Source organism: Embiotoca jacksoni, unplaced genomic scaffold, assembly GCF_022577435.1.
Source record: "Embiotoca jacksoni isolate LCO1_2020_lvr unplaced genomic scaffold, fEmbJac1.0.p SCAF_18, whole genome shotgun sequence".
NCBI classification, from domain to species: Eukaryota; Metazoa; Chordata; class Actinopteri; family Embiotocidae; genus Embiotoca; species Embiotoca jacksoni.
In genome coordinates, this window is record NW_027185318.1 from 5,314,819 (window position 1) to 5,338,613 (window position 23,795).

Here is a 23,795-nt window from a genome sequence, read left to right on the forward strand (position 1 = left end):
TATGGAACGGTTACAGCAACTGTTCTGCGTGACTGGACTGGGACATTGATGAGACGGCTGACTGCCCTTATTCAGGCGGAATCAACAGCTCTCTCTGACGATTTTTTTTTATTTTTTTTATTAATTAACAGGACCTCCCCCTGTGCTCACAAATATATGTTTGTCTTTACATTCATGCGTTCGTTCCTGCGAGTGGGATCTGAATGTTGTGCCTCCGTGTAGGTGGAGAACCTGCAGGGTGAGTACCATCAAAGAGTGATGGCACAGCTCGGTTACTGCTGTCGCTGGTAGCACTGAAACTCTAATATTACCGATTAGCATGTCCACACTTAACAGCATGGCGCAAAGCGACACAGACCTGCCATTATCTGTCCAGCACTGAGATCCACCCCATTTATCAGCAGGTTAACATCTACTACGGACGGTATAAACTGCAGACATAAAACAGGTAGCACAACACCGAGGGAAGAGAAGAAGGATTTTACGAAACGATCTTGCAATTACAAGAGACCCACTTCCATTAGAGTCTGGAGTCGAACCGATAACCAGGCCGTAAATGCCGTCGGATCCAAAACTCAGACCAATTTGTGTTTAGTTTGTGCGTGACGAAATGCATGCAAAGACACCAGAGAACTTGACAACATCTGTCCGTGTTGAAGTTTAAAATGTATTGACCAAACAAGGATTTCTCAAATCTTTACTATTAGCTGTCCACAGATACCCCGTGGTGTAATTCAAATAATAAAAAAAAAAGATCCACAGGGGGTGAATGACCAACAGCAGATAGAGCAAGCAGCAGCTCAGCTACACATGCGACAGGCGATTGTCGTCATCCTTCTGTGTGTCACTGTAAAATACAGCATCTGCGGACGACGGGAGGGGCCACGGTGTCCACGACTGACAGTAATTGCCCACGCATCATCCACTCAGGAACTCAGGAGCTCTCTGTAACATATTACGGCTGCTTCAAGCGTTGACTCACCCCTTTCAAACTGGAGCTTCTTGTATCTCTGCATCATATCCGTGGCCACCATGCACTCAATCTTCAGCGAGAGAGGAGAAGAGAGGTGGGAGGGAAAGAAGCAGGTCATTGTGCATATTTATAGACAGGAGCTGCGAGAAGCAATTATACATTCACAATGTGAACTCCACTTCCAGAACAATGTCAAAATCTAATTTCTACAAGATCAGAACTTGGCCACTTGCTTACCAATAAGGCCCTGAATCTCTGTAAAAAACAAAGTATTCCAACATCAGATGTAGTCAGGTTACATACACAGTGAATGTTCTCATTTCATGGGGCAATGAAATGAGCATTCAGGCTTTGTACAAGATGAGTCAATTACAAGGTGAAGGCACTGCTGACAGAATAGAGAGGGGTGAGGAAGGCTTTGCCTGATTGGCAGGAGTAGCTCGGGTTACATTAAGGCCCAGTGATACCAATTGATTAGAAACATAATGCCATGGTGTGCTGAACCATGCTGTGCCTATGGGACTCCAAGTGAAAGTGAGTGAACCCATCGACTAAACAGCCTGGACGAGGAGGAGCGCTCTGCCCTCTGACTGACTACTGCTGCTTTGAATGTGTATTTTTATGTGGAGGGAAAAAAAAAGGAAAAGGAACACAGCGTGAAAACAGGACGTGCACGACAGGGAAAAAAAAACGTGCCTTAACAGTTCTGCACGTGTTACATCTACGGCTACTGCACTGGACTTCATTAGAAAGGATAATGAGCCTAATGAGCTGCAAGTCACGTTGTAATACTGCCAACCGATCACCCCCTGAAGTGCAAACCAGACATTTCCTTTTATCAATACCTCATTTTCCTGCAAGTGTCCTCTTTTGGGACAGGCGGAGTCCGGACAGCTAATTGCAGTTTCAAGGCCTTCTTTAATCAGGAGCTCCACGTACTGCTTCAGGCACTGAGGAGAGAGACGGACAGAACGAATGAAACACTGACCGATCAACGTGTCCAGTCTGTCAGCTGGACAAGAAATCTACAACGGAATAAACAGGCCGCGCACCAGAAAAGTTGGTCAACAAACACTGTTCAGTCTGTTCACTATGTCTGCCTGTTGCCTCACAAAGAGAGGCAGAGGAGTACGTGTTGACAGTATTTGTTAAAGGGCTGAACTAATCAACATTGCCGACAGTCACTTTGCAGCTTCCTGCCACTCTCATCAACTCCATGTCCAACTGCAACAGTCAACTCGAAGCTTTATACAAATTTAAAAAAAACACTTTACATGATCTGTCCAGTATCATGCAGCAGGCAGACAAACCTGGGGAGTAGATGGTGAAGGAAGTTGCCATTTAACAGTTAAACAGATGTGAAGAAAATTTGACTCAAATGTGTCATGCGGACAGAAACATGACTCAAAATGAAGGATAATGTTGTTTCAAGTCTGCGGGATAAAGATTTGCTACAACTATATAATGTGGAAATATATATACAGAGCCTGCCCAATACTGGATGTTTCAGGCTGATACCCATATTGATATATCTACTGAAATGTGGTCATCACACTCCTGTAACAAATATATGTCATGGAAGCAGGGTATTTTAGAGTTTACGATGAACTTCATTGGTCAAAACAAGGAACTTCACTGGCAATGTATTCATAACTTACAAAAGAGGTTGTTGACCTCTGGAATAAACTGTGCAAACCGAACTTTGGTCATTACATCCACCACCCACACAGTGTTCTAGGATGTGGCAGCTATTTTAAGTTGCCATTCCTCAGTATCGTTTCCTCATCTCAGGACTTCATTGGAATCTGACAGCCAGTGGCTGGATTGGAGATTTATGACACATCCCAAAGTCATTTTTTATTTCAATGAAGCGAAACTCAGGCGTGGCTTTGTTTGGGTTAAAGTCTACTGGGCTATCAGGTTGACGTTGCGACAGACCTTCTCTGAATTTGTAGACTGCATATAACTGGGACTTGTTTTCTTTAACGTACACAGCGTTTTCTTTACACCAGCTTTAACTATTAATGATTCAAATGTATTATTATGCGCGTCGGATGAACTTGTTTTGCAGATCATTTATTGCCACTTCATACAGTATTTTGTTGACGGCTGCAGCAGGCTCGTTGACATTTGTGGAGTGTAAAACTCACCAGTGTACAGAAGACACATTGGCACTGTGTAATGGTGGTCATCTGCTCCAGAGGGAACTCTCCAAGGCACAGCTTACATGAGACCAGGGGGTCCACGGCCAGCTCCCACGTGGGACGGTACCGCGCGGTGGTCATCTTCACCGCCACAGAGCTGAAACATCAAGGAAGAGGAGTTGCAGTTAATGAAGCCTAATGCATTCGGATAAAGAGTGAGGCAAAACGAGGATCAAACTGAGACGGCAAACACCGCTGGTGACAGAAGAAATAAGACAAAAGAGAATGTATGTGGCTCAGTTCTGCTCGTGTCTTTTTACATAAAACATCCAGAGACAAAGATGTGCTATATTTGCAATGACACAATCAGCATGATGGCATGAGCACAGACTGAAAATGCATTGCGAGTGTTGTCCAGTGAGGGTGCGCACACACACACACACACACACACACACAAACAGGCCTGCTGTACGCAGGACGACACCAGCTCTCTGCCTAAATGGCCGTCGTCAGCTGTGTTTGTATTTATTTCAGGCGTCATGCTTTCTGGCATGAAAGAAAACACAGTTGAGAGGCTCCTGAAACTCCCGTAGCTATGAGCTATCTCGGCTCCCTGTGAAATTTTCACTTGGAATGAAGTAACACTTTCTTGTTATTTTTTTTTCCGCTTCCCTGCACGTCATTCGGTCTCTTATGAGAGTCAGAACGGGTTATTTTAGGCCGTCTCGTCTCAATCTCTCCTTCCCTCTGTAGCTGAGCGCAAAGAGAACCCACTCGGCTGTTTACAGGAAGTAGTCCCACACACACACACACACACACACACACACACACACACACACACACACACACACACACACACACACACACACACACACACGCGCGCGCGCGCCAACGCTGTAAAGCCCTCGCCGTGCTGCCTAGCAACCGGCTGAAGGAGGATTTTGGAGGTGGGGTGTGTGCGCGTGGAGAGGAGGGGGAGAAGCATGGCAGAGGCAAAGAGACAGAAAGAGTTCACAGTTTGTTTTCACTGGTCACACAGACCGCCTCAATGTGCAGCTGCCTGTTTGCGAGGAGACGACAGCGAGTGGGAGGCCAACGGGTTGGAGAGTTCACATGTTCGCTCCGCGGACTCTTGTGTTGTCTGCATGTGCCGCCCAGAGAGGGGAGTGGAGAAGGACAGCGTGTTCCAGTCTCACAGAGATAAGCACTCACTTCATCAACCTTCTCTGCAACACGTGGACTCTTTTCAGGAGGAGGAAACGTGCAGGCTGTTGAATCCACTTCACGAGGCTCAATGATACATGCGAGGACAATAAAAAATACAAATGAAACGGACACCGACCTGTTAATCTGGCAATTCTCTCGGTGCAGACTTGTGCCTAAACACGGTTTAGTCACAGTGTTTTGATCAATTAATACTGGGCACAATTTCATTTTCCCAACCTAAAACCATTTGTGAACCACTTCGACAGAAAACGAGACAGCCTCGTCGTACTCCACGTTATTTATAAATTAGTTTGACATGAAGAAACATAATTAAGTGCACAGGCAAACATTTTAAAAACCAATTACCATCGTAAAATGCTTCTCAGAATGTGCAGCTTTAAGTGACGAGATAGAAAATATTTAATTATGTTATGTTACGTAAACAAGAACTCTAAAACTCCCCAGCGGGGCAGCTGTTACCAGTAAATGATTGTTAAGCCATCTGATGCTTGCCTGGGAAATCACATGTCATTCGATGAAATTAGATTGCATCAGTTATTTCTCCTTCGCATGTCTTCATCGTGTCTGAAGTAGGAGGTGCCGGGGAGGAAAGTGCAAAGTGAGAAGAAGAAGAAGAAGAAGAAGAAGAAGAAAAAAAAAAAAAGCCAGAGAGGACCACAAAAAAGAACAAAGAGATGCACCGCATGTCTGACTCACTCGCATCTCCTGGCGTTTGTCCATCTATCCGCCATCCATCACGCTGACCAGAAAGCACTGAGCGGTGAGGGAGCTCCATTATGCAGCTGCTGAAGTCATTTACAAAAGCTTAAATGACAATTTGTTATCGGGATGGAGGCAGCCAAGAATTTACAAACAAGATCCTCCAGAGAGTGTGTGGGAAGATGTGTGCTTCAGGGGCCTCCTCACAATCATACTGGCCAAAGTATAAAAGATCTCGATGAAAACATGATGTACTTCTTTGTGTTCTTGGTTTATAATTCTTTATATTTGAGATCCACATGTGAATTTCACATAAAGTCAGAAGTCGGGAACGGTAGTATTTATTTTTAATTGATGAATTGATTTTAAATGATTGAAGACATTTTGTAACTAATGTTTAAATAGTCTATCTAAAATTGATGTGGATGAAATTTAAGGTTGGAGCACATTTGAAGGGCGAAACTCAACTTTTATGGATCTGTAGATAATAAGTCGTGATAAATTATGATTTTCAAATAGTCATAAAAGTTAATATGACTGTCGTCTTGTCTTTTTTCCCCCCGTGTCGGTAATGGACCTAAAATCTGTTAGCCGCCTGCCATAAAATAACAAAAGAAGAACAGTAAAACGTGTTTGCCGCTGCGAGATTAGATGCTACAGTACAAACATCAAAAGAAATCCATCCCACAAGTACGTTTAATGTTAGACGTGCGGCGCAAACAGCGGCCCTCATTTCAAAGATGACAGTTGAAGGCTTTTCCTCAACTCTGAATAAAAAAAATCAAATAGTTTTTAGTAAATATGGAATATTGGTTTTGCTTGAAATGACCATCCCTGGTAGATACTCCGAGTCATCAATGTGGATTGCAACATGGGACATTATGTTTCAGAGTTCAAAAGTAGAGTTGGTGTTAGAAGAACATTAGTCATAAAAAGAAAAAAAAAAAAAAAAGCATCGAAAAGATTGAAAGCAACAACAGGAACAGTCTCTCTAACCTTGGCAGCGTTATTCTGCCACATTGGACAAACTGCATCAATAAAAAGGAAGCAATTCAAAGCTGAAGCTCTCACAGGACCGGACAAACACTTCTCTGCACAGGTGTTAAACACTAAAAATCTGCAGCATGCAGAGTAAAATCACCACCTCTGTGGTCTCAAAACTGTAAAAGCTGATGACTTGAATGACAGCGGGTCCAGGAGGACTTCAATTTATCCGCTTGGTTTTCTGTTTCTTTGACCGAGATACTAAAACTGACGGTAAACAGTAACCCACACTGGACAGACTTCCTACTACAGTGTGGGCTTTCACACTTGAATCCGTTTCTCTTCTCCCGGGCTTTACGTTGGTTGTGCAAATAGTGACATATTGGGTCGATGGGGACAAATGAAATAGTTTCGTGAAGACAGCCGGAGGAGGAGAGAAGGAGCGAGCCAGCGAAAGAGAGGGAGCGACAAAGGTAAAATGAGTTTTCATGGCGAAAAGGTGGCGCAGTGCGATCCCTCTGCTGCATTATTAACTAGATGGTCCATTATCACCGAGAAAAACACACGTATGCAGTGTATTCTCAGCAATGGGACTGGCCTCTCTGTGAGCTCATTTTCAAATATAGCCTTCCGGAGTATTATACGTCTGAAAAGGTCAGGTCAGACTGTTAAAAAGTCAATGAGAGGAGAGTAAGGAGTCAAACATCCGTTCTGAGCGGTGGTCACCGTGTGTCAATCAGCCTGAAAGGGCATCACTCATTGCTCAACTAGCAACAGCAGCAGTCTTGCTATAATGACTCCATATAAACACACACAGATACAGAGAGAGAGAGAGAGAGAGAGAGAGAGAGAGAGAGAGACACACACACACACACACACACACACACACACACACTAACAATTCATTGCATAATGGGGGAGCAATAGTCACGGAGGAGCGAATGACGAGGACTTCTCCACAGAGGTAGAAATGCTGCAGTAGAATGCATTATAACATCCATTGAAGTTTTTATTTTTTTTAAAGATTTTATATCACAGGCATGTGTAAAATAAAGGTCAAGCGTACTAAACCTGGGACTAGTAGTCTAGTAGAACACTAGTAACAGAAAAATATAACTTTAGCACCAAACCTGAGGCGAATTCTAATCTATAAAAGGCCAAAACCTCCTATCACACACTTTAGGGATGTCGAGCTTTCAATGCTACCCACAATAGTTTACTTGTACAGCTAATTCGGATCATTTATGATTATTTTTTTTTCAATCCACAGAAGCCATTTGAGAATTACTTGTAATTTAAAAAGCAAAATTGACAAAAATGAACCTCATCTAAAATGTGAAACCTGGCTTTTTTTCTTTTACATGTTATTGTCAGTACAATACTTTTGAGTTGTTTTATTGTTGGAATAAAACAAGCAACGCGAAGAGATCTTAAAAACTGACCTTTTTAACTATTTTTGGGCACATCGTAGACCACTATTAACCAAGTAACTGAAAGATCAATTGATACCGAAAACAACCTCACACCGAGCCTAAGATTTGTAATTACATAAAATACGAACACGATTTCATCACAACGCTCTCAGTGTTGGTTCTGTTACTCTGTCCTTTATCTGCATCCATGCAGCTTCTGCTTCTAGGCCTGTAAAGACTGATAAAAATGCTCATGCTCGCCACGAGAGCACATTATCACATGCTACAAAAATGAAGCCTCACGCTGCGCAGCAACGTAAGCTTCACACTCATTACGGATCTGAACTCAACTATCAGGTGTCGTTGCGCCAGTTGTGTCCAGTCTCTGCCTCGTCATATGCCGCTACGGAGGAGATCGAAAACTGAAAGGGGTCGTCTTTCGGCTCTCCATTTTGTCCCGTGGTGACGGTTGCTACCGTTTGTAATTACGTCACATTATTGGATACGCCTCTATTTATTGACTGCACCTCGCCAAATGAATAAATGTGGAAGAAAGCCAGCGACACACTCACACGCGTATAATGCACACATGGGCACTCTTTCAAAAGAGATGTCCTTCAGCTGATCAACAAGAATCTGCTGTCAACCAATTAAAGTAGCAGCGAGTGTGACGAAGGACGGACACAGAAGGCTGCTCCGTCTTCAGATAGAAGCGGAGGAAAGGCTCCAGTAGTGCTGATGATATTCTACATGGTGTCTGGGGACAAGCCAAAGCGGTGATGTTCACTTGTGTAATTATTTGCAGCAGCAAAATGAATGTAGTGAGAGGCATGATATGATACCAGCTGACACAAACAAACTCGGTTCCGGCTGGCCTCATCAGCGAAACCCGATCTGGTCTCAAGTTGACTCTTGTCAACATTTCTCTGTGGCATGCGGCTGCAATAACTTCCTCGGTGTCTCACTGGACCCTGCTTGTAATTGCATTTTTCTAAAGTGCTCATAAAGTATGGGATTTATTACACCTCCAAATCCACACATGTTGAATTACCTGCAATCGTGGCACAATGAACAGCAGAGGTAATTTGTGGTTAAGTAAAGGAAAAGGAAACTCAGACCGGCCTGTATGCATTCATGAGTCTTTAATAAACACTTAAGTGATCCTGCCCCCCCCCATGTTCCTTCCAGCCTGTCCTCCCTTTAAAAAAAAAGCTCAACCCTGCTCCTAGTGGCCGACTAGTGGGGCGTTAAAAGTTTTATTTACGTCATGTACTCTCCGTGTCCAGTGGAAAGAGGCAGGGGGGGGGCAGAGAGGGAGAGTTACAACCAGCCAATGTTGCCTGTTCTCCAGACTTCCTTGGCCCTCACCTTTACTGCCCCGAGATTTCTTCTTCTCACCTCCTTCCCGAAAGCTCCTGGCTTTCGTAGTCTGCCCAAACAAACGGGCATACGCGGGGACGTGACTTTGAACCACTGCATACACAGAAAACTGGGCTTGTGAGGGAGCAGACGCCAAAACAAACTTCACGAGAGAGTGAGCACACCCGCATAGAAAGTCTGACCCGTGTGTACAAACAGTTTGGAGAATGACTGGGGAAAAGGGCGATACAGATGGTGGTCGATTTCATTTCATTTCATTTCATTTCATGTAAAAACTAAACTAAACCAACTTGCATCTGTGATTCTGTATCATATTATTAAACTACCGAGCACCTGACGCCGACACACTCGGTCCCGGTCGGTTGTGCAGCAATGCACTCAGGCGGCAGATTCTGCAAAGTCTGATCCGCTTTGCTCCAACTGCAAACCTTATTACTGTCAATCTCAGCCACATTAACAACTCTGCACCACCTGCGATCATCATCAACTGGGATAATGAGAGAAACGATCATTTATTACATATGGAGTGAGTGACTCTCCCAGATAATAAACACACACCTTCATTCCTGACTACTTGGTCTCATTTTGCGTTCTGTCCTGTTTGGAGCAGCCGTCAGCTCCTCAAATTTAGCTGTATTTGTAATACTCCACTGGTCCAATACAGACGTCAGCATTCATGAGGATTTTGCACTGACCATTTTTGATTAATTGTGGCAGTGTAGTGAGTATGAGCCTTGCCAAAATGCAGACACTCCCCAGCTGATTGTGATTTATGAAGGAAAGTTTGCTTACAGGTGAATTGTAAACTTCAACTTTTAGTGTGGCGCTTACGCACATATCAGGAGGAAACACACACACACACACACACACACACACACACACACACACACACACACACACACACACACGCAGGCACACATGGTTATCAAAATCATACTGCAGATGGATCGACGCATACTGTAGACTGAAGCAAATAATACAATTGGACAGGGAGCCTATACTATGTTTCCCCCTTTATTGATCATCTGTCATGTGATCAACAATAAACTGATCCTCAAAAGCATATAAAATACACAATTTCATGTATGAAAGCTTTGTCTAAAAGTAGAAACATGTGATATGCTGGCCTTTCAATCATTTCTTAAGGCTGTGTCGGAGGTTGGTAGTCGGTACCAACTTCTACAGTGAATATAGAGTACGCCCCGATAATTGTCAGTTTTGCAAGAAGACCATTCACAAACATTGGTGTTCGTTTAAATGACCACTTCATGAAAATCAAATTGTTTACCAGAATATCAACTTGTCTCAGAAAATGCATTTTCTATAGTTTTTACCAGTGCCAGTAACTGATGAGTATCAATGTTGTGTTCCAGTTTGATGTTTACCACTTGTATCCCAACCTACGGCACAACCATGCGCTTGGAAACAGATCAACATCAGTATCTGAGGCACAATTTCTGCCCTTGTCTGAACAGTCATCAACACGCTCTGCATTATTCACAGTTTAATACACGATTCCTCTGGAACAACTAAACCAAGAAGGCAGCAAGTAAGCCTCAGTAAACATTAAAATGAAGAATCGATCAGTAAATGCACAGGGGACAAATTACTGCTAACATTTCCTGGTGAAAAAAAGAACTGATTAATCATGCCAGTGTCTACTTTGAGCATATTTACTGTAAGTAGGATGTAGGTCATGTATCTATATGGGCCATAGGTTGATTTAGACTTCTGACACAGTATCTCAGTCACACCGTGTACCCACATACTCAGGATGGCCGTGCATGTTGTTCTTTCAATCAAATATCAACTAACCTACATTTATAAGCCAAAGCACACATACGGGGACTTTATTTTTGGACAGCTCACTTGCTGAAAGTGAAAGGTGACATGACTGCGTTGACGGACAGCGGTTGGGGACAGCCGCCGTCTGTCCTTGACATTGAGGGGGAACGCTAAGAGGGTAGCTGAGAGTGGTGATGGGCCTACTTCATCCATGCCCTGAGGAGTTACACAATCACCCAAATGTATTTTGGCATAGTGAGTGTTGTGGGAAAGTTTTGTGTGTGTGTGTGTGTGTGTGTGTGTGTGTGTGTGTGTGTGTGTGTGTGTGTGTGTGTGTGTGTGTGTGTGTGTGTGTGTGTGTGTGTGTCATGGTGCCAAGCAACTCAAAGTCTGACAGTGGTCATGCAGCGGTATGTAGGGCAAAAAACTCGTGGTGTCATGCCTACTTTGTGTCTTCCCATTTTTCTACTGCAACTCAAGCTAAATATCCACTTAGGATGGTTTATGTCTACCATTATTTTTTGATAGTAACGTATCATTAGTTGTTGAATTTTGTAATTTTCAGCACATCATGAAAATCAAATTGTTTACCAGAATATCAACCTGTCTCAGAAAATGCATTTTCTATCGTTTTTACCAGTGCCAGCCAGGAGGTGGCGGTGATACACTTTAAAAACTGTTTTCCAACCACCATTAAGCATAAAAAGAAGAAGAAGTTGTTGCTACTAGGCTCTGGTAAAATGTGTGTGGCGCTGGGAAATTAGATGCTACGGCACAAATAGGATCACACACGAAACATTGAATGCAGTCGTCAAAAAGGTTTGCTTGGAACTCCTTTAAAAAAATAAAAATTAAAAAAATAAATCAGGTGCGGTGCCCAGTGAATCGGAAATGCTAAATTTGTTTCTTCTGATCTCGCAAATATTAAAAAATCATGACCCTTCCCTTGTATAGTGCAAGGGACAGTCCCTACTCGTATATAGTGAATGACTAGTGTACACAAGAAAATAACCAAAACGGCAAGCCTTCTGTCAATTCAGTGATGAGTGACAATGGCTTAATCATCACTGAGTGGGTCACATGCCATTTGCAACACTGTCAACAACAAGAGGAAACTAACTCTGAGCTCTGCTCCACCACATTTGCCAGAAAACCATGTCAGTCAGGGAACAAAACGGTCTCACGGTCTTAAAGCCACCCAGTCTAAGCAACCATAACGTTTCCCCATGAGACGAGAGAGACATAAAGCAGAGCGAAACAGACGAGTGGCATGGGATGGAAAAAGGAAGAGGAAGGAAGGAAGGAAGGAAGGAAGGAAGGAAGGAAGGAAGACAGGAATGAAAACATGGTGATCATGAAAAGGAATGAAATGAGTGAAAACAAAAAAAGGGGAAAAAAAAAAAACAACAACATAAGATTGGGCACAAGAAATTATGTGAAATTGTATTAAGAAAAAAAAAAGTATTTTCTAGACCGCTGTAAGTCTCCTAAGTGGATCATTAGGCAAACAAGCTCAGGCAGTAATGACGGAGTGTAAATATTCATGAGATTCTGTAGCATTTTAAAACACCGTTGTTTTTCCTTTAGGTTGTAAAAAGTCCACATTCAAAAAAAAATGCCCTCATTTCACTCCATGTCGGGCAGCTCTTCTCAACTTCCTAAAGCTCCTCTTCCATTTTGGCGGTAAATCATTTTATTTTATTTTTTTTTATTGCAGGAACGCGCTAATTTCTCCAACCCAGATGATCTCTCCGTACCTGGAGGAGAAGACGCACCCGGCCGCTCTGATCTCAGAAGCCAGAAAGAGGCTCCTACTTGTGAGCGAAATACACAGAGAAAAACATTCAGCAAGGGGCCGAAGCGAAGGGGCAATCGCTCGCCCACAGAGTCTTATTGTCCGAGGTAACGGCACGACTGTACCAAACAAACGGCAGCACACAGTTCGCCGCAGCACAAAGAGCAATCGAGAACAATATAAAACAAAGATGAAACGGCTCGAGCAATGTTCTTATTCGAGACGCCACAAGAAGGTCACGTCTCGCCAATTCCTCGAGTGCTTAAAACAAGGCTCCGAGCGGCGACGATGAGCTCGCTCTCGCCTCCAAAAAGCCATTCGAGCTCACATTTTTTTTTGTTTTTTTTGTCTCAGAAGCTAAGTGAAGACGACAGGCGCGCCACGTTGAGCCTATTTCTATTGACAGATGCAGAGAGGCCGGGCGAAGGGTCGACTTTGCTGTTGTCACTCACCGCTTTATGGATTCGGTGATTGCGTTTACATGTGCACTAAACCGCATTACAGTGGATAATCAGACTAAACTCTCAGGTCACTGCTGTGGATGTGCCGATATGCCGGTAAAATATTTCTGTCTGTATTTATGGGATCAAGTTGGTGAAACGCTCTCGGCTTTAACTGAGAAAGAACATTTTTCTTAGGCCGCAATGCTGCGCAGCTGGCTGAGAACACCTTTGGAAACGAGCGCTCTCCCGTTTGTTTAATCAAGGGGAAGTTACTCCCAGTTTGTTATTCAAGACATCCAGAATTTTCTTTGTACTTCCATCCAAAAAAAAAAAAAAACATCCAACAAATATCAGCTGGCAAAAAAAACCCCAAAAAACCACTCTTTTGAAACTCAGTCAGTTTTGTTGGTTAACAGTTGTTGGCTTAATTGTGTGAAGTATTCATCTTGTGTTTTCCTGCCAGTTTGTCTTATTAACTTTCAATTTATCTTTGAAACAAGACTCATTAGAATCCCTTGTGATTTTTAATCCTTATCAAACTGTCGGAAAAATACCGCAGTATATTAATGGTGACTGAATAAATTCACTAAGTGGACAAAATAGTAACTGTCATGAACACAGCGAACAAGCACGAGGACACACCGACTTGAAGGCAGCAGCTCAAAAGCAACAAATGAAGGCTGTATTCACAGGCTGACTCAAAGTGACTTGCGGGGACATTTCAGCACACTTCTGGCACTGTTTCTGAAGCAAAATGAAGATGCCTGACAACAACTGCATAGAAACACTGAGGAAAAATGGGTTTTTTGTTCAACTTCATTTTAACTCGTGTAATTTGAATTTGCGCCACCACCCGCCATGCTGCTGTTGACATTTAGCAACGCTGCAATTTAAATCATTTACTGTAAATTAAACCACTTGCGACAAATTTGATAGTTTCCAAATTTTGTTATGGTTCCAGTTCCTGTCTTTATTTGACTTTTGTCGGCTGGTTAACGTGAAAATTGCATTTGCAGCTGGATCGACAGTGTTTCCGCAGTGAGACGAGTTCAGATGAATAAACCAATAACACGGTTTGTGTTCATATCATGAAGCGTCGATGTCATCAAATATAACGGCATGTCTCTTTCATGCGTTTTGAATATTTCTTTGTGACAATTGAGTTCTGTGGCATGGAGCCCTATCAAACTCTGGCAACACAGTAAATTAGTAGCGTTATTCATTTTGATAGGTTTATTCGTCCAAAATAACAAAAACAAAAAAATGGCAGTATTATCCTTTAATCATGAGGAAGACATCTATGTTGGTTGAGGTCACTTGAAACTGTGTAAACGCTCAGAAATTAGCACGTCATTGATTTCCACTCAGTGTCACATGAAGGTTGAACATTCAGTGTGTAATTGGCAGATCTTCATTTCAACGTACAGACTGTCCGATTTGTTCAGACTTACATCAGCTTCATCGCACACTACCCTCGGGACAAATCCACCATGTCATGGCGCACATATGCTACATATGTTGTGGCAAGAGGAACTGGCAAGATTTGCAATAAGGTTACACAGAAGTAAAAAAAAAAATCAACAACAACAGTATATGCAATGAGAGGTGGGCGATATGGCCCAAAATATAAAAAGGACAGTATTTCAGAGGATTTTTGCAATCACAATGGTTTTTTTTTAAGATATGAAAAACATTCATTTTTTTGGAATAACAATAGCAACAAAACAAGTGTTATAGTAGAACCGTATATGGGACACCCCTATGTGCCATCTCACCTCAGTTTATCTCAACTAAAAGTGACTGAATAAAAATCGATCGAGACACCTCAGTGGAGTCGTGCCTATCAACTTGTTTTATCCTGTCGCTGAAATCACTTTTAAAATGACAAAACTGCGCAGCCGGTCCCAGAATAACAAGCGTGACTGCTGTCACTCCGCTGGACAATACGAGTTTTCATGGTCACGGGAGGAGAGAGAAGCCCTCCAACAGAGAGGCACTCAAAGTCTAATCTGTGGGGTATAGAGGCACTCTCAGCAGCAGCGGGACAAACAATTCACAAGCAATTTCAGTAATCGCTGAGTAAGGGCATGCGGACAAAACAAAAGTGTAGAGACTCAGTGTTATCCCACACTCTCATGCATCCATTTGGCCATCACTCCTCCCTGGAGCCTCTCGACGGCAGAGCATCTTCCCCAGAGAACTTTTTCCACATCATCTCGCCACAACAGCGCATGTTTACCGCGCCGCCCTTTACCTCGCTCGGTGTTGGTGAACTGCTGCCTTGCAAAGCAAACCCTGTGTTCTCGTGCCATTGAACTAACCTGGGAAGGAGGAAGCCCAAAAACTACCCACGGAAACGCACCGACATCCTGTTGTTGGTTTTGCAGCAGATACACAAAGGATGTGAACCCACGAAAAGTGAGGAAAGAGAACAAAACCTTCAAAAGGCAGATGTCTCCGTGTGACTTCACACATCAAAAGACTGAGGGGGGGAAAAAAAAAAAAAAAAAAAAAAAAGACAACACAATGGAGACGCGTTTAAAAGGACATGCTGTGAGCTGGGGACTTGTTAAAGACTTTATAACCAACTTTTCGACATAATCTACATTAATTCATTCATTTTCACACGTCCAAATCCATCAAGTCAGACTGTGCTTCTAGTTTTGTGTGTAGGTCATATTGCCATCTTGAGAAGCTCACTGACATAATGGATTTCACTATCCGACAGTAACAAGCAAAGGAGGAAATTGTTATCAGAAATACTGATAATCTCTGCTGTTTTCAGATAACCTGACAAAGGAGACATCTTGTTATCCTTTAATACAATATATAATATAATAAAATATAGAGGATTTTCATGAAAGGCAAAAACAATGTTTGTAACGTGGACTGTTAAAAGTCTATATGTTCTGCATTCCAAAGTATTTGCATTTAAAATTTTCGTTTTTATAAAAATTTGTTGATTAAAATGATCCACGCAGTAGTCTTGGAAGAGCCCGTACTACCCGATTTAAAGTACCCACCTCTTCAGGAGGGATACGGGAGACAGTGGTGCATACGTTACCCAACACGTTGATATCAGCCTTCCTGTTTACTCTTTACATTGTAGCAGAATTAAGTTACTGGCAAAACACATGAAAAAACATTCAACTGACCGCACAGGCTTGTTTTGTGAAGCAGCCACAGGAAGCACTAATCCTAACTGCTAACTGGAACTGTGTCTACATAACAACACAAAAGTCACTTTTAGTATTTTCTAAACAGCAGATCACCGTCAATTGTTCAAAGGGTTTAATGGTAACGTCAGGAGCAGTAAGCCGCAAATCAAATTCATTTGAACCAAAACGCCAGGGTTTGTTTGGCTGCGCTGCGAACAGAAATAGAAATTGTTCTTTTGTGTTCCCGACAACATAACTGCTCCTGAACTCCAGTGTTAACCACGCTTGCCGTTACCACGGTAGCGACAGGTGTTGCCAAACCAACTAGGCCCACCATCTTCAGAATTACAACCCAAGTTTCAAGCCTTATTCAGGTCTTTTAAAAAGGTGAGACAAAGTCCAAGCAAGAGGTTTTGATTTGTATGAGCACGTGCCCAAAAGACCGAGATCGTAATGTAATCCAACATCTCCTGACACTGGTATTTTGCATACTCAACGTGCAACTTTATGCTTTATGAAATGCCAAGTTCCAGCTTTTGGCTCACGACTGACAACTCCCGAGATCCCGGCCCACCTCCCTGACTCAGTTAGTGATTTCCAACATTTCTGAGAATAACTCTCTGCAGAGTACGAGCCGGAACGCGTTGTATTCACTGGTTCCGTGCGTAGGTGGAAAGCATCAGCGATAGAGACGGACGTAGTAAGAGCAAAGAGTTGTTTTATTCCCAGTCACGTCGCTAAAGTGCGAGTTGTACCCCATTAATGAGCACGAACCGTGATTTCTTGCTGAACTACGGTCGGCTAACACGACCGCAGGAGGAGAAACTACCGTCTACTCTTGACAAAAATCTTTCTTCCTGACCCTTTTCCAAATTAGCAACTTCAGAAAGACGCACCAAAATTTTACAAATATTTTAGTTGGCTGATCTTCTCCTTCTGTAAAACTGCGCTACAGCTGTGCTGAACATATCTCAACATAACGATGTTACGTCATCGATTTTCAGGCCATTTTCTGCAGGAGTCAGTGAAACCTACAACCAAACAACAACTAAAAAAAACAAAAAAATGGAGGTAGAATTGCAGTGACAGCCATTTTGGCTGTGGTCCTCATTAGAGAGTCAGTGTATATCGGTGGATGGTGCAAAAAAAAAAATCTCACAGCTTGAAGGTGTCCAGTTTCCTATGACCACAGAAATGGCTTTTTGTTTCAGGGTTTGAAGGATATCGCAGAATTGTGAGCTTGTGTGAAATCCAACCATTTAAAAAAAGAAAAGAAAAAAAAAAGATGTTTTTCCAATCAGAAACAAACTGCGTTTTGCTGCTGGCTCGTGTGAGACTCACTCGACCCCTCAGGCGAGCTGCACATTGTAATGTACACATTACCGAAACGCTAAATCCTGGAACGTGTCGGACGGTCAGCAGATTCTGCGGTGCATTGCATAACAGGGTCTCGTGAAAGCCCTACCTGTCTGCGCGAATGGAGCCTGCAAGAACAGTTCAAAACGCCGAGCGAGCCGTCTGGAAGCAGCGCGGCGCACACGGGCAGGCTCAAGCCTAAACAGGCTGGATGCGAGCCATAACGCACCGGGTTCTCCGAGCAATGAGCATCATTTACGGGAGCTGTTTAAGTCTCAGCTGATGGCATTGTTGATTGTGTTGAGTGTGTACACTGCCCTCGCCACCTTCCCCGGGCTCCACACACACACACACACACACACACACACACACACACACACGGTACACCTGGAAAGCGGCACCAACCTGAACACTCGCTGGCGACCGCCTGCTGAAATGGCATTTAAGCTGTTGCATAATCCTTGGCGACCTGACAGCACCGAGGCAGACCGCAGCCCCCGAAATCAGATCACAGCAAAATGACTTAGTCTAGACGTGTACATGTTACCAGAATAAAGGAGTGATTTAACAAAAAGCACACTGCACGGCATGTCCTGTGTAACCAAGGAAGCTCAGTGTCCTTAGAAAGCCCGGTTACCTAACCACGATAGTTTTACACTCCGTGTTGCCTGCGCCTGTCGAAACCCTTCTTAATTTAGTGATAGCACTCCGACAAGACTTTAAAGCCTCTCAGGAAGTGACAGTAATTGGAGTTTTAATTACTGGTCCGGTGTATTTGAACTGAATGGATGTCCAATTTTCTAGATCAAGCCCATCTCAGGCAGACTAATCTCCTTAAGGTGCTGCTATGTGACCTGGAAACGACCAGAGTTCAAACTCCTGCGGGGACGAACAGCCTCTCCAGGATATTCGTCTCAGATTGATTCAGGTCTGGAAGGACCCTGCCTGTTTATCCCCCCCCCACACACACACACACTTTTGTGATGACATTAGAAAGTAAAATGACACATTACAAATAAAGGACCAGGAAGTATTGACAGCAGACACACACAAACAAGAGGCCATGAAGATATTGCAGTCACTTACCACCAACCACATCGTCGTAGTGGGTCATAATGAAGCTATAAAACTAGATTGCTTGCATTAATGATCAAACGGCCTCCGACAGACTTTCCTGAACAGTTACAATATCGTGGAGGTTTATTAAAGGGCCTCCCTTACCACAATAACATATTCAGCAAAGATCTTTTGGCACAGCAGTGGACAGACAGATTAGAAAAACATGGGAGTCTGTACTGACAGAGGTCCAATCATAACCCCTCCTCGTCTATATAAAGAAACCAGCCAAGTAAGTGACCTTCGTCCGTGCACGGCTGTGTACATATAAGTTTCCATGTACATTCGAGGGTGTGTATTTCTAAATCTAAAGACTTTCAACAGCATCAGACCCTCCTTCCCTCTCCCTCCTAAAGTAAACTCCTCACCACTGTCCTCAGGGAGCGGGCCGACTGCCTCCGGTCATTCTGAAGACCGTGTTGCTGTTTTGTCTCGTTTTGCACAAATCTGGAACAGCAGAGTCGAGAAAAAAAAAAAAAAAAAAAAAAAAAGGGAGTAGGGGCTTGATGCACTTATTCCTCGATGGGATCGAAGAACGGGAGGGGTAAGGGAAAGGAAAGGAAAGGAAAAAAAAAAAAAAAGTGCTCCAGAACATCGCCTGACTGTCTGTGAAATGCACAGCATTCCCTCGTGTGTGTGTGTGTGTGTGTGTGTGTGTGTGCGTGCGTGCGTGTGCGTATTTACGCGTGTGCAGAAGAAAAAAAAAGCCGACGTCTCAACACGCAGCCCGTGTGATATGGCTCGAAGCATGAAATTGGAGTGAGAATCAATAGCACTCGATGAGAGGGATCTTAAAAGCCTGTTTACGGCAGGACAGACGTCATGTACGTTCCCATAGGTATACATGTGTCTCGGAACCAAAACCAGGCACTGCAATCATTTCTCTGCACATGCTGGCGCTCGTACTTTTGGGCCTTCCTTTGGGCAGGAACGCTCTGTTTGTCCATCGGCCTTGGTTTCATAGCCGTGTCTATAATGTGACTGTACCCTGAGGGGGGGACCCGCTGCTTAAAATGGCACTAGCAGGCCACCGAGTGACCTTTCGGCAGCTCAGTGGAGCGATCCACTCCGTGCATGTTGTGATCCACTCCGTGCATGTCGTGCTTGGGAGTTCAGACGCAACAACCCTTGCAGCTGCCGACGGGAGACAGATATGATCGACCATTACAATCATAACTGATCAGCAGCAAACAAAAGTCAAGTGTGGGCACTGACGGAAGAAGAAGAAGGGGGGAAAACAAACAAACAAAAAAAAACTCACTGATGTCATTTTGAAGCAGCTTCCTGCAAGCCACTGCTGAGACAACTAAAGCTGTTCACTGTAAAAAAAAAAAATGAATTAAAAAAAAAACAAAAAAAACACAGGCCCACGAAGAGTTGAAAGGCTCCAGAAGAAGTCACATCGCTTTAACACAGTCAGCTGTAGTTACGCATCTTGCCGTAACAAGAGGAGAATGGCGAAAAATATGCGACAGTAGTGAGTAAGTGAGAGTGAGGAATCCTCCGCCAGAACAGCTCCCGCTGCGTGACATGGAATCAAAGCGCAAAACAAAACCAAAAACCAACAACCCTTACCTGGCTTTCTGAGACAGCGCCGTCTGTCTTGATGGTGTAACCTCAGGAAGGGTTGAAAAGATGATCTCCCTGAATTGGATTACCGAAGAGGCGGCCAACCAGTCAGGCGGAGGAGGAGGAGGAGGAGGAAGAGGAGGTGATGGTGGAGGAGAAGGAGGAGGAGGAGGAGGAGGAGGATATCTCTGAAGGGGTGATGCCCGTGTCCATTATGTATCGCTGAAACGTCGAGGTGGAAACATTTGACCTGCTACCGTCGCCTGCAGCGCCTGAGTTGGGGCCCTGGTGAAGCACGAACAGCAGCAAGCATCGACCAAAAGCCAGAATAAAAAAAGACAATAATAAGCAAACCAGCGGGAAGCACGAGCTGCAGCTGACTCTCCGATCTGTTTGGCTTGACAGTGGGATCGTTTGGACACCGGGTGCCGCTCTCGATTACCGAAGTGTGCGCAACGTCCAGCCTGCTGCTCAAATCCTGCAAAAAAAACAACAACCCCAAAACAACTAACACACTATCTTGTTGCAAAGAAATCCGGGGGCGGTGTGTTTACCTCTCCACCGTCCCTGCTGCTGCTTTGCTCCGTAGGAAATCAGCTGCTTCGCAGTGGAGGGACGCCATTTGTCTGAGAGAGGCTTCCCGTCCGCTGTACTACGCCGCCCCCTAGAGGAGAGCTCAGTAACTGCCGCCTTCTTACTGACGAGAGCGCCGCCTGCTGCCGAACTACTGTCACCTCCTTTATCTCGGACGGAGGGAGTATACGGCTCATTTACCCAAGTAAAATATTAAAGTGAACTTTTGCTTGTAATATTTGATTTAGGTATTTTACATTGCTTTATTGGTACAAGAAAAAGTTCTTATCTACAAATCTGTTTTTCAGTTTTTACTCTCACTTTCATTTTTTGCTGAGACGTTGCATCAAAACATGCTGTCCAGCAAACTACAACTAAAATAATGTCAAAATCAAACATCTGGCACAGTCCACACATCAAAGTTTTATTTTAATCAAAAATATTTTAAATATAACATGTTGCAACACTTCTGTATAATAATCATAAGCAATATAACAATGATAATAATAATGCTTCAAATAAATGTAAACAAAACAAAACAACCTACATCCTGTTCAAATCTGTATAGATATTTAAGTGAATCCAAATGAGTTGAAGAATCTCCAGACTTCACCACTCTAACTTCATGTCAGCTTTGCTCCACACATATTTCCCTCCTCTCATTCGAAACATTTTTTCATCGAAGCCACTGAAGCAAATTGCCTGCTTCACACCAACATCGAGGATCGAGTTGGATGGGTCCTTCCTTCCCTCTCGACAGTCCAGGAAACGCATCTAAAAAAAAAAAATGAAAAAAGAAGAAATCAGATGAGGTAATCTACTACTGCACTGAATACTTGTAGATTTTTCCTCAGCCAAAAACTTTAAAAAGGTGCAAATTTAAGTGATTATGTCAGATGTACGCCTTTCAACTCAACTCCAGCAATCCCCATTACTAATTTATGACTGTTTCAAACTAGGAAAAGATTTTTTTTTTTTACTTCAATATTACTAAACCTAAAAGCTCTGTCCCTCTAACAGCTATGAACATAATATAAAGCACTTACATATTCATCCAGGATCAGGTAGGAGTTCCTCATCTGTGAAGACAACAAACATCACAAAATGTAGATTTTGTTGGGCTGCTAATTTCCAGCTTTGTAACATTACGTACAATACAAACACAGCTGGTGCTATTATTTTTAAAGTGCAGGATGGACTGCAACTATACACTCTGATTTGGCCTTGACAGAAAGTCCAATAAATATGACTGATAAAATAAGAGTAAGAAGTTCCCTCTTATTTCACTTCTACAAGGAACCTGGAATCAGATCAGTCCGGTTTGAAACTGAGTCAGTCTCATTACCTGGCTTAGTGTGCGCTGCAATGATGAGACGTCTGACTTGTTTTCTTGCTTATATTCAAACATGTATTATCGCTTTCTGTTTGAGAAAAATGTTGTGCTCAGTGTGATGGGTATGTTTGGATGTTAGCACATCAATTTAACTATTTCCTGTTACTGGGATTCATGCTTATTTTTCCATTTGTATCCCGGTATTGTTAACACTCAGGGACACGTTAACTATCTGACAGTGGAAAATGAGCTAGAAAGTTATTTTTGTTTTTTGTTTGTTTGATTAATCCCGCATGACATTTTGCCAATTTTTAGAGACGACAGTTATGAGTGATACTATGTCAATGTGATATTTTTCTTTGTGTAGGATACTCTATGTGGAGAGAAAATCACTGATGTTGTTGCACCTGTAGTTTAATTATGTGCCTTAAATGAGAGAAACTCTATAAAAAAAAAGAAAACTGGCGATAAGATGTGAGGGAAAGTTACTTTGGATTTAAATGTATCTATACCCTCGTACCTTCTCATTAGACTCGGGAACAAGGCAGGAGACGCTGCTGTGTCTGTCCAGAAACACCTGAAACTGTTGGTCGCTGATGACAAACTTCTCTGCCTCTTTCAGGGCGTCCTCTCCGGAATTCTCGCCGTCAATCAGCAGACACTGGAACACCTAAGCACAAGAAAGATGAGAAGATGAATATGTATATTCTAGATGAACAAAAACCTACAAACACCTATTGTTTCTATCATTACCTTCCAGCGGACAGGGTTAAGCTCCGTGATGCGGTCCGCCATGTCCTCATCAATGTTGAAGGTGTTGATGACCGAGTTAATTTTGAACGCCACTTTATACTGCTGGCACCAGTTGCGGATCTTGAAGAGGTTGTCAACGTGGCTCTTCTTGCCCTGAGCTCTGCCAATCAACTGGTTGGTTTCTTCATCAAAACTGTCACAAGAGATGGCCAGGATGTCCAGATACTCACCTAAAAGAGAGAAAATGAAGGTATGAATTATAATAATTTCTATTGCAGCTGGAGTACAATATGGTAAGCAATTTTTTTTTTAAAGAGATAAAACACAAATAATGAATTTGGGATCTTACCATATTTCTGGAACCATTTTTCTTTGATCATGCTTCCATTGCTGACAATGCTGACACTTGGGAGTTGGATATCCTGTTTACAATACTGAACAAGTTCCCCAAGGAACTTTCCCCTGTCCTGCAAGAAAGGCTCTCCTCCAGAGAAGTTGATCTTTTCCATGCCTAATAAAAAGTTGCAGAAATTCAAGAAAAGGTTGGGCACACACAAAACAAATTAGCTACGACTTCTTTGTCAATTGTACCTGCTTCCTTAAGGAGTCTCAGGCCCCGCTTGGCTTCCTCCAGAGGCAGGACGAAGGATGTTTTTGCAGTGTGGAAGCAAAATCCACATTTATAGTTGCATTGACGCGTAAAATGATAGTTGACGCTTGTTGGAGTCGTTGCATTTTGCTCATTATTTTGGTCCAGTTTACCGTCACAAGTTAGGTCTCTTGTTCCTTTGAAGTTTCCTGCTGTCCAGTACCACACCTTTGAAAAAAAGCCTGTAAAAATGCAGATGATGGTGCTGACGCAGAACTGAAAGACCCGCTTCGGACTCGTGATCGCCAAAGATAACAGCATCTTCAAATTAATAAGTATAACAGCTTGCGATGAAACTTGAACACCTTGCGATGAAACGTGAACACCTTGCGACGAAACGATAAGACTTGAAGCGCTGCAGAGCGCACCTTAAATAGGCTGCAGATGACAACCGCTCAGCTGATCGGGCCTTAAGTTTCTATTTACACACACAAAACAACATTTTC

The 23,795-nt window shown here is 43.1% G+C and overlaps 2 protein-coding genes across 5 annotated transcripts in view; both read right to left on the reverse strand.

The window, feature by feature from the left end:
- Positions 1–20,246, reverse strand: part of rnf144aa (ring finger protein 144aa) — a 76,832-nt gene extending 56,586 nt beyond the window's left edge. The window contains exons 1-5 of one of the 4 annotated variants that reach the window (XM_069152327.1): positions 20,048–20,246; positions 3,124–3,274; positions 1,819–1,923; positions 1,211–1,228; positions 983–1,043 (exon numbers count right to left, since the gene is read on the reverse strand). In XM_069152327.1, the coding sequence (XP_069008428.1) occupies positions 983–1,043; positions 1,211–1,228; positions 1,819–1,923; positions 3,124–3,258 (319 nt within the window). In that variant the 5' untranslated portion in view covers positions 3,259–3,274; positions 20,048–20,246. The remainder of the gene's footprint in view (positions 1–982; positions 1,044–1,210; positions 1,229–1,818; positions 1,924–3,123; positions 3,275–20,047) is intronic. The other 3 variants (XM_069152325.1, XM_069152326.1, XM_069152328.1) reach the window with 3 other exon arrangements.
- A 771-nt stretch (positions 20,247–21,017) lies between these two features.
- Positions 21,018–23,705, reverse strand: rsad2 (radical S-adenosyl methionine domain containing 2). The gene is made up of 6 exons (XM_069152323.1): positions 23,292–23,705; positions 23,050–23,211; positions 22,701–22,930; positions 22,468–22,617; positions 21,661–21,693; positions 21,018–21,388 (listed from the first exon to the last, which is right to left on the reverse strand). The coding sequence occupies exons 1-6, from the start codon at positions 23,608–23,610 to the stop codon at positions 21,224–21,226; spliced, it is 1,059 nt and encodes a 352-aa protein (XP_069008424.1). The 5' UTR covers positions 23,611–23,705; the 3' UTR covers positions 21,018–21,223.
- Positions 23,706–23,795: the final 90 nt, after the last annotated feature.

Coding starts and splice junctions, on each gene's coding strand:
- rsad2 (XM_069152323.1), bottom strand. CDS start 23,610: ATGCTGTTATCTTTGGCGATCACGAGTCCGAAGCGGGTCTTTCAGTTC. Junction 23,212..23,291: donor GAGACTCCTTAAGGAAGCAG/GTACAATTGACA, acceptor ACTTTTTATTAG/GCATGGAAAAGATCAACTTC. Junction 22,931..23,049: donor AAAATGGTTCCAGAAATATG/GTAAGATCCCAA, acceptor TCTCTCTTTTAG/GTGAGTATCTGGACATCCTG.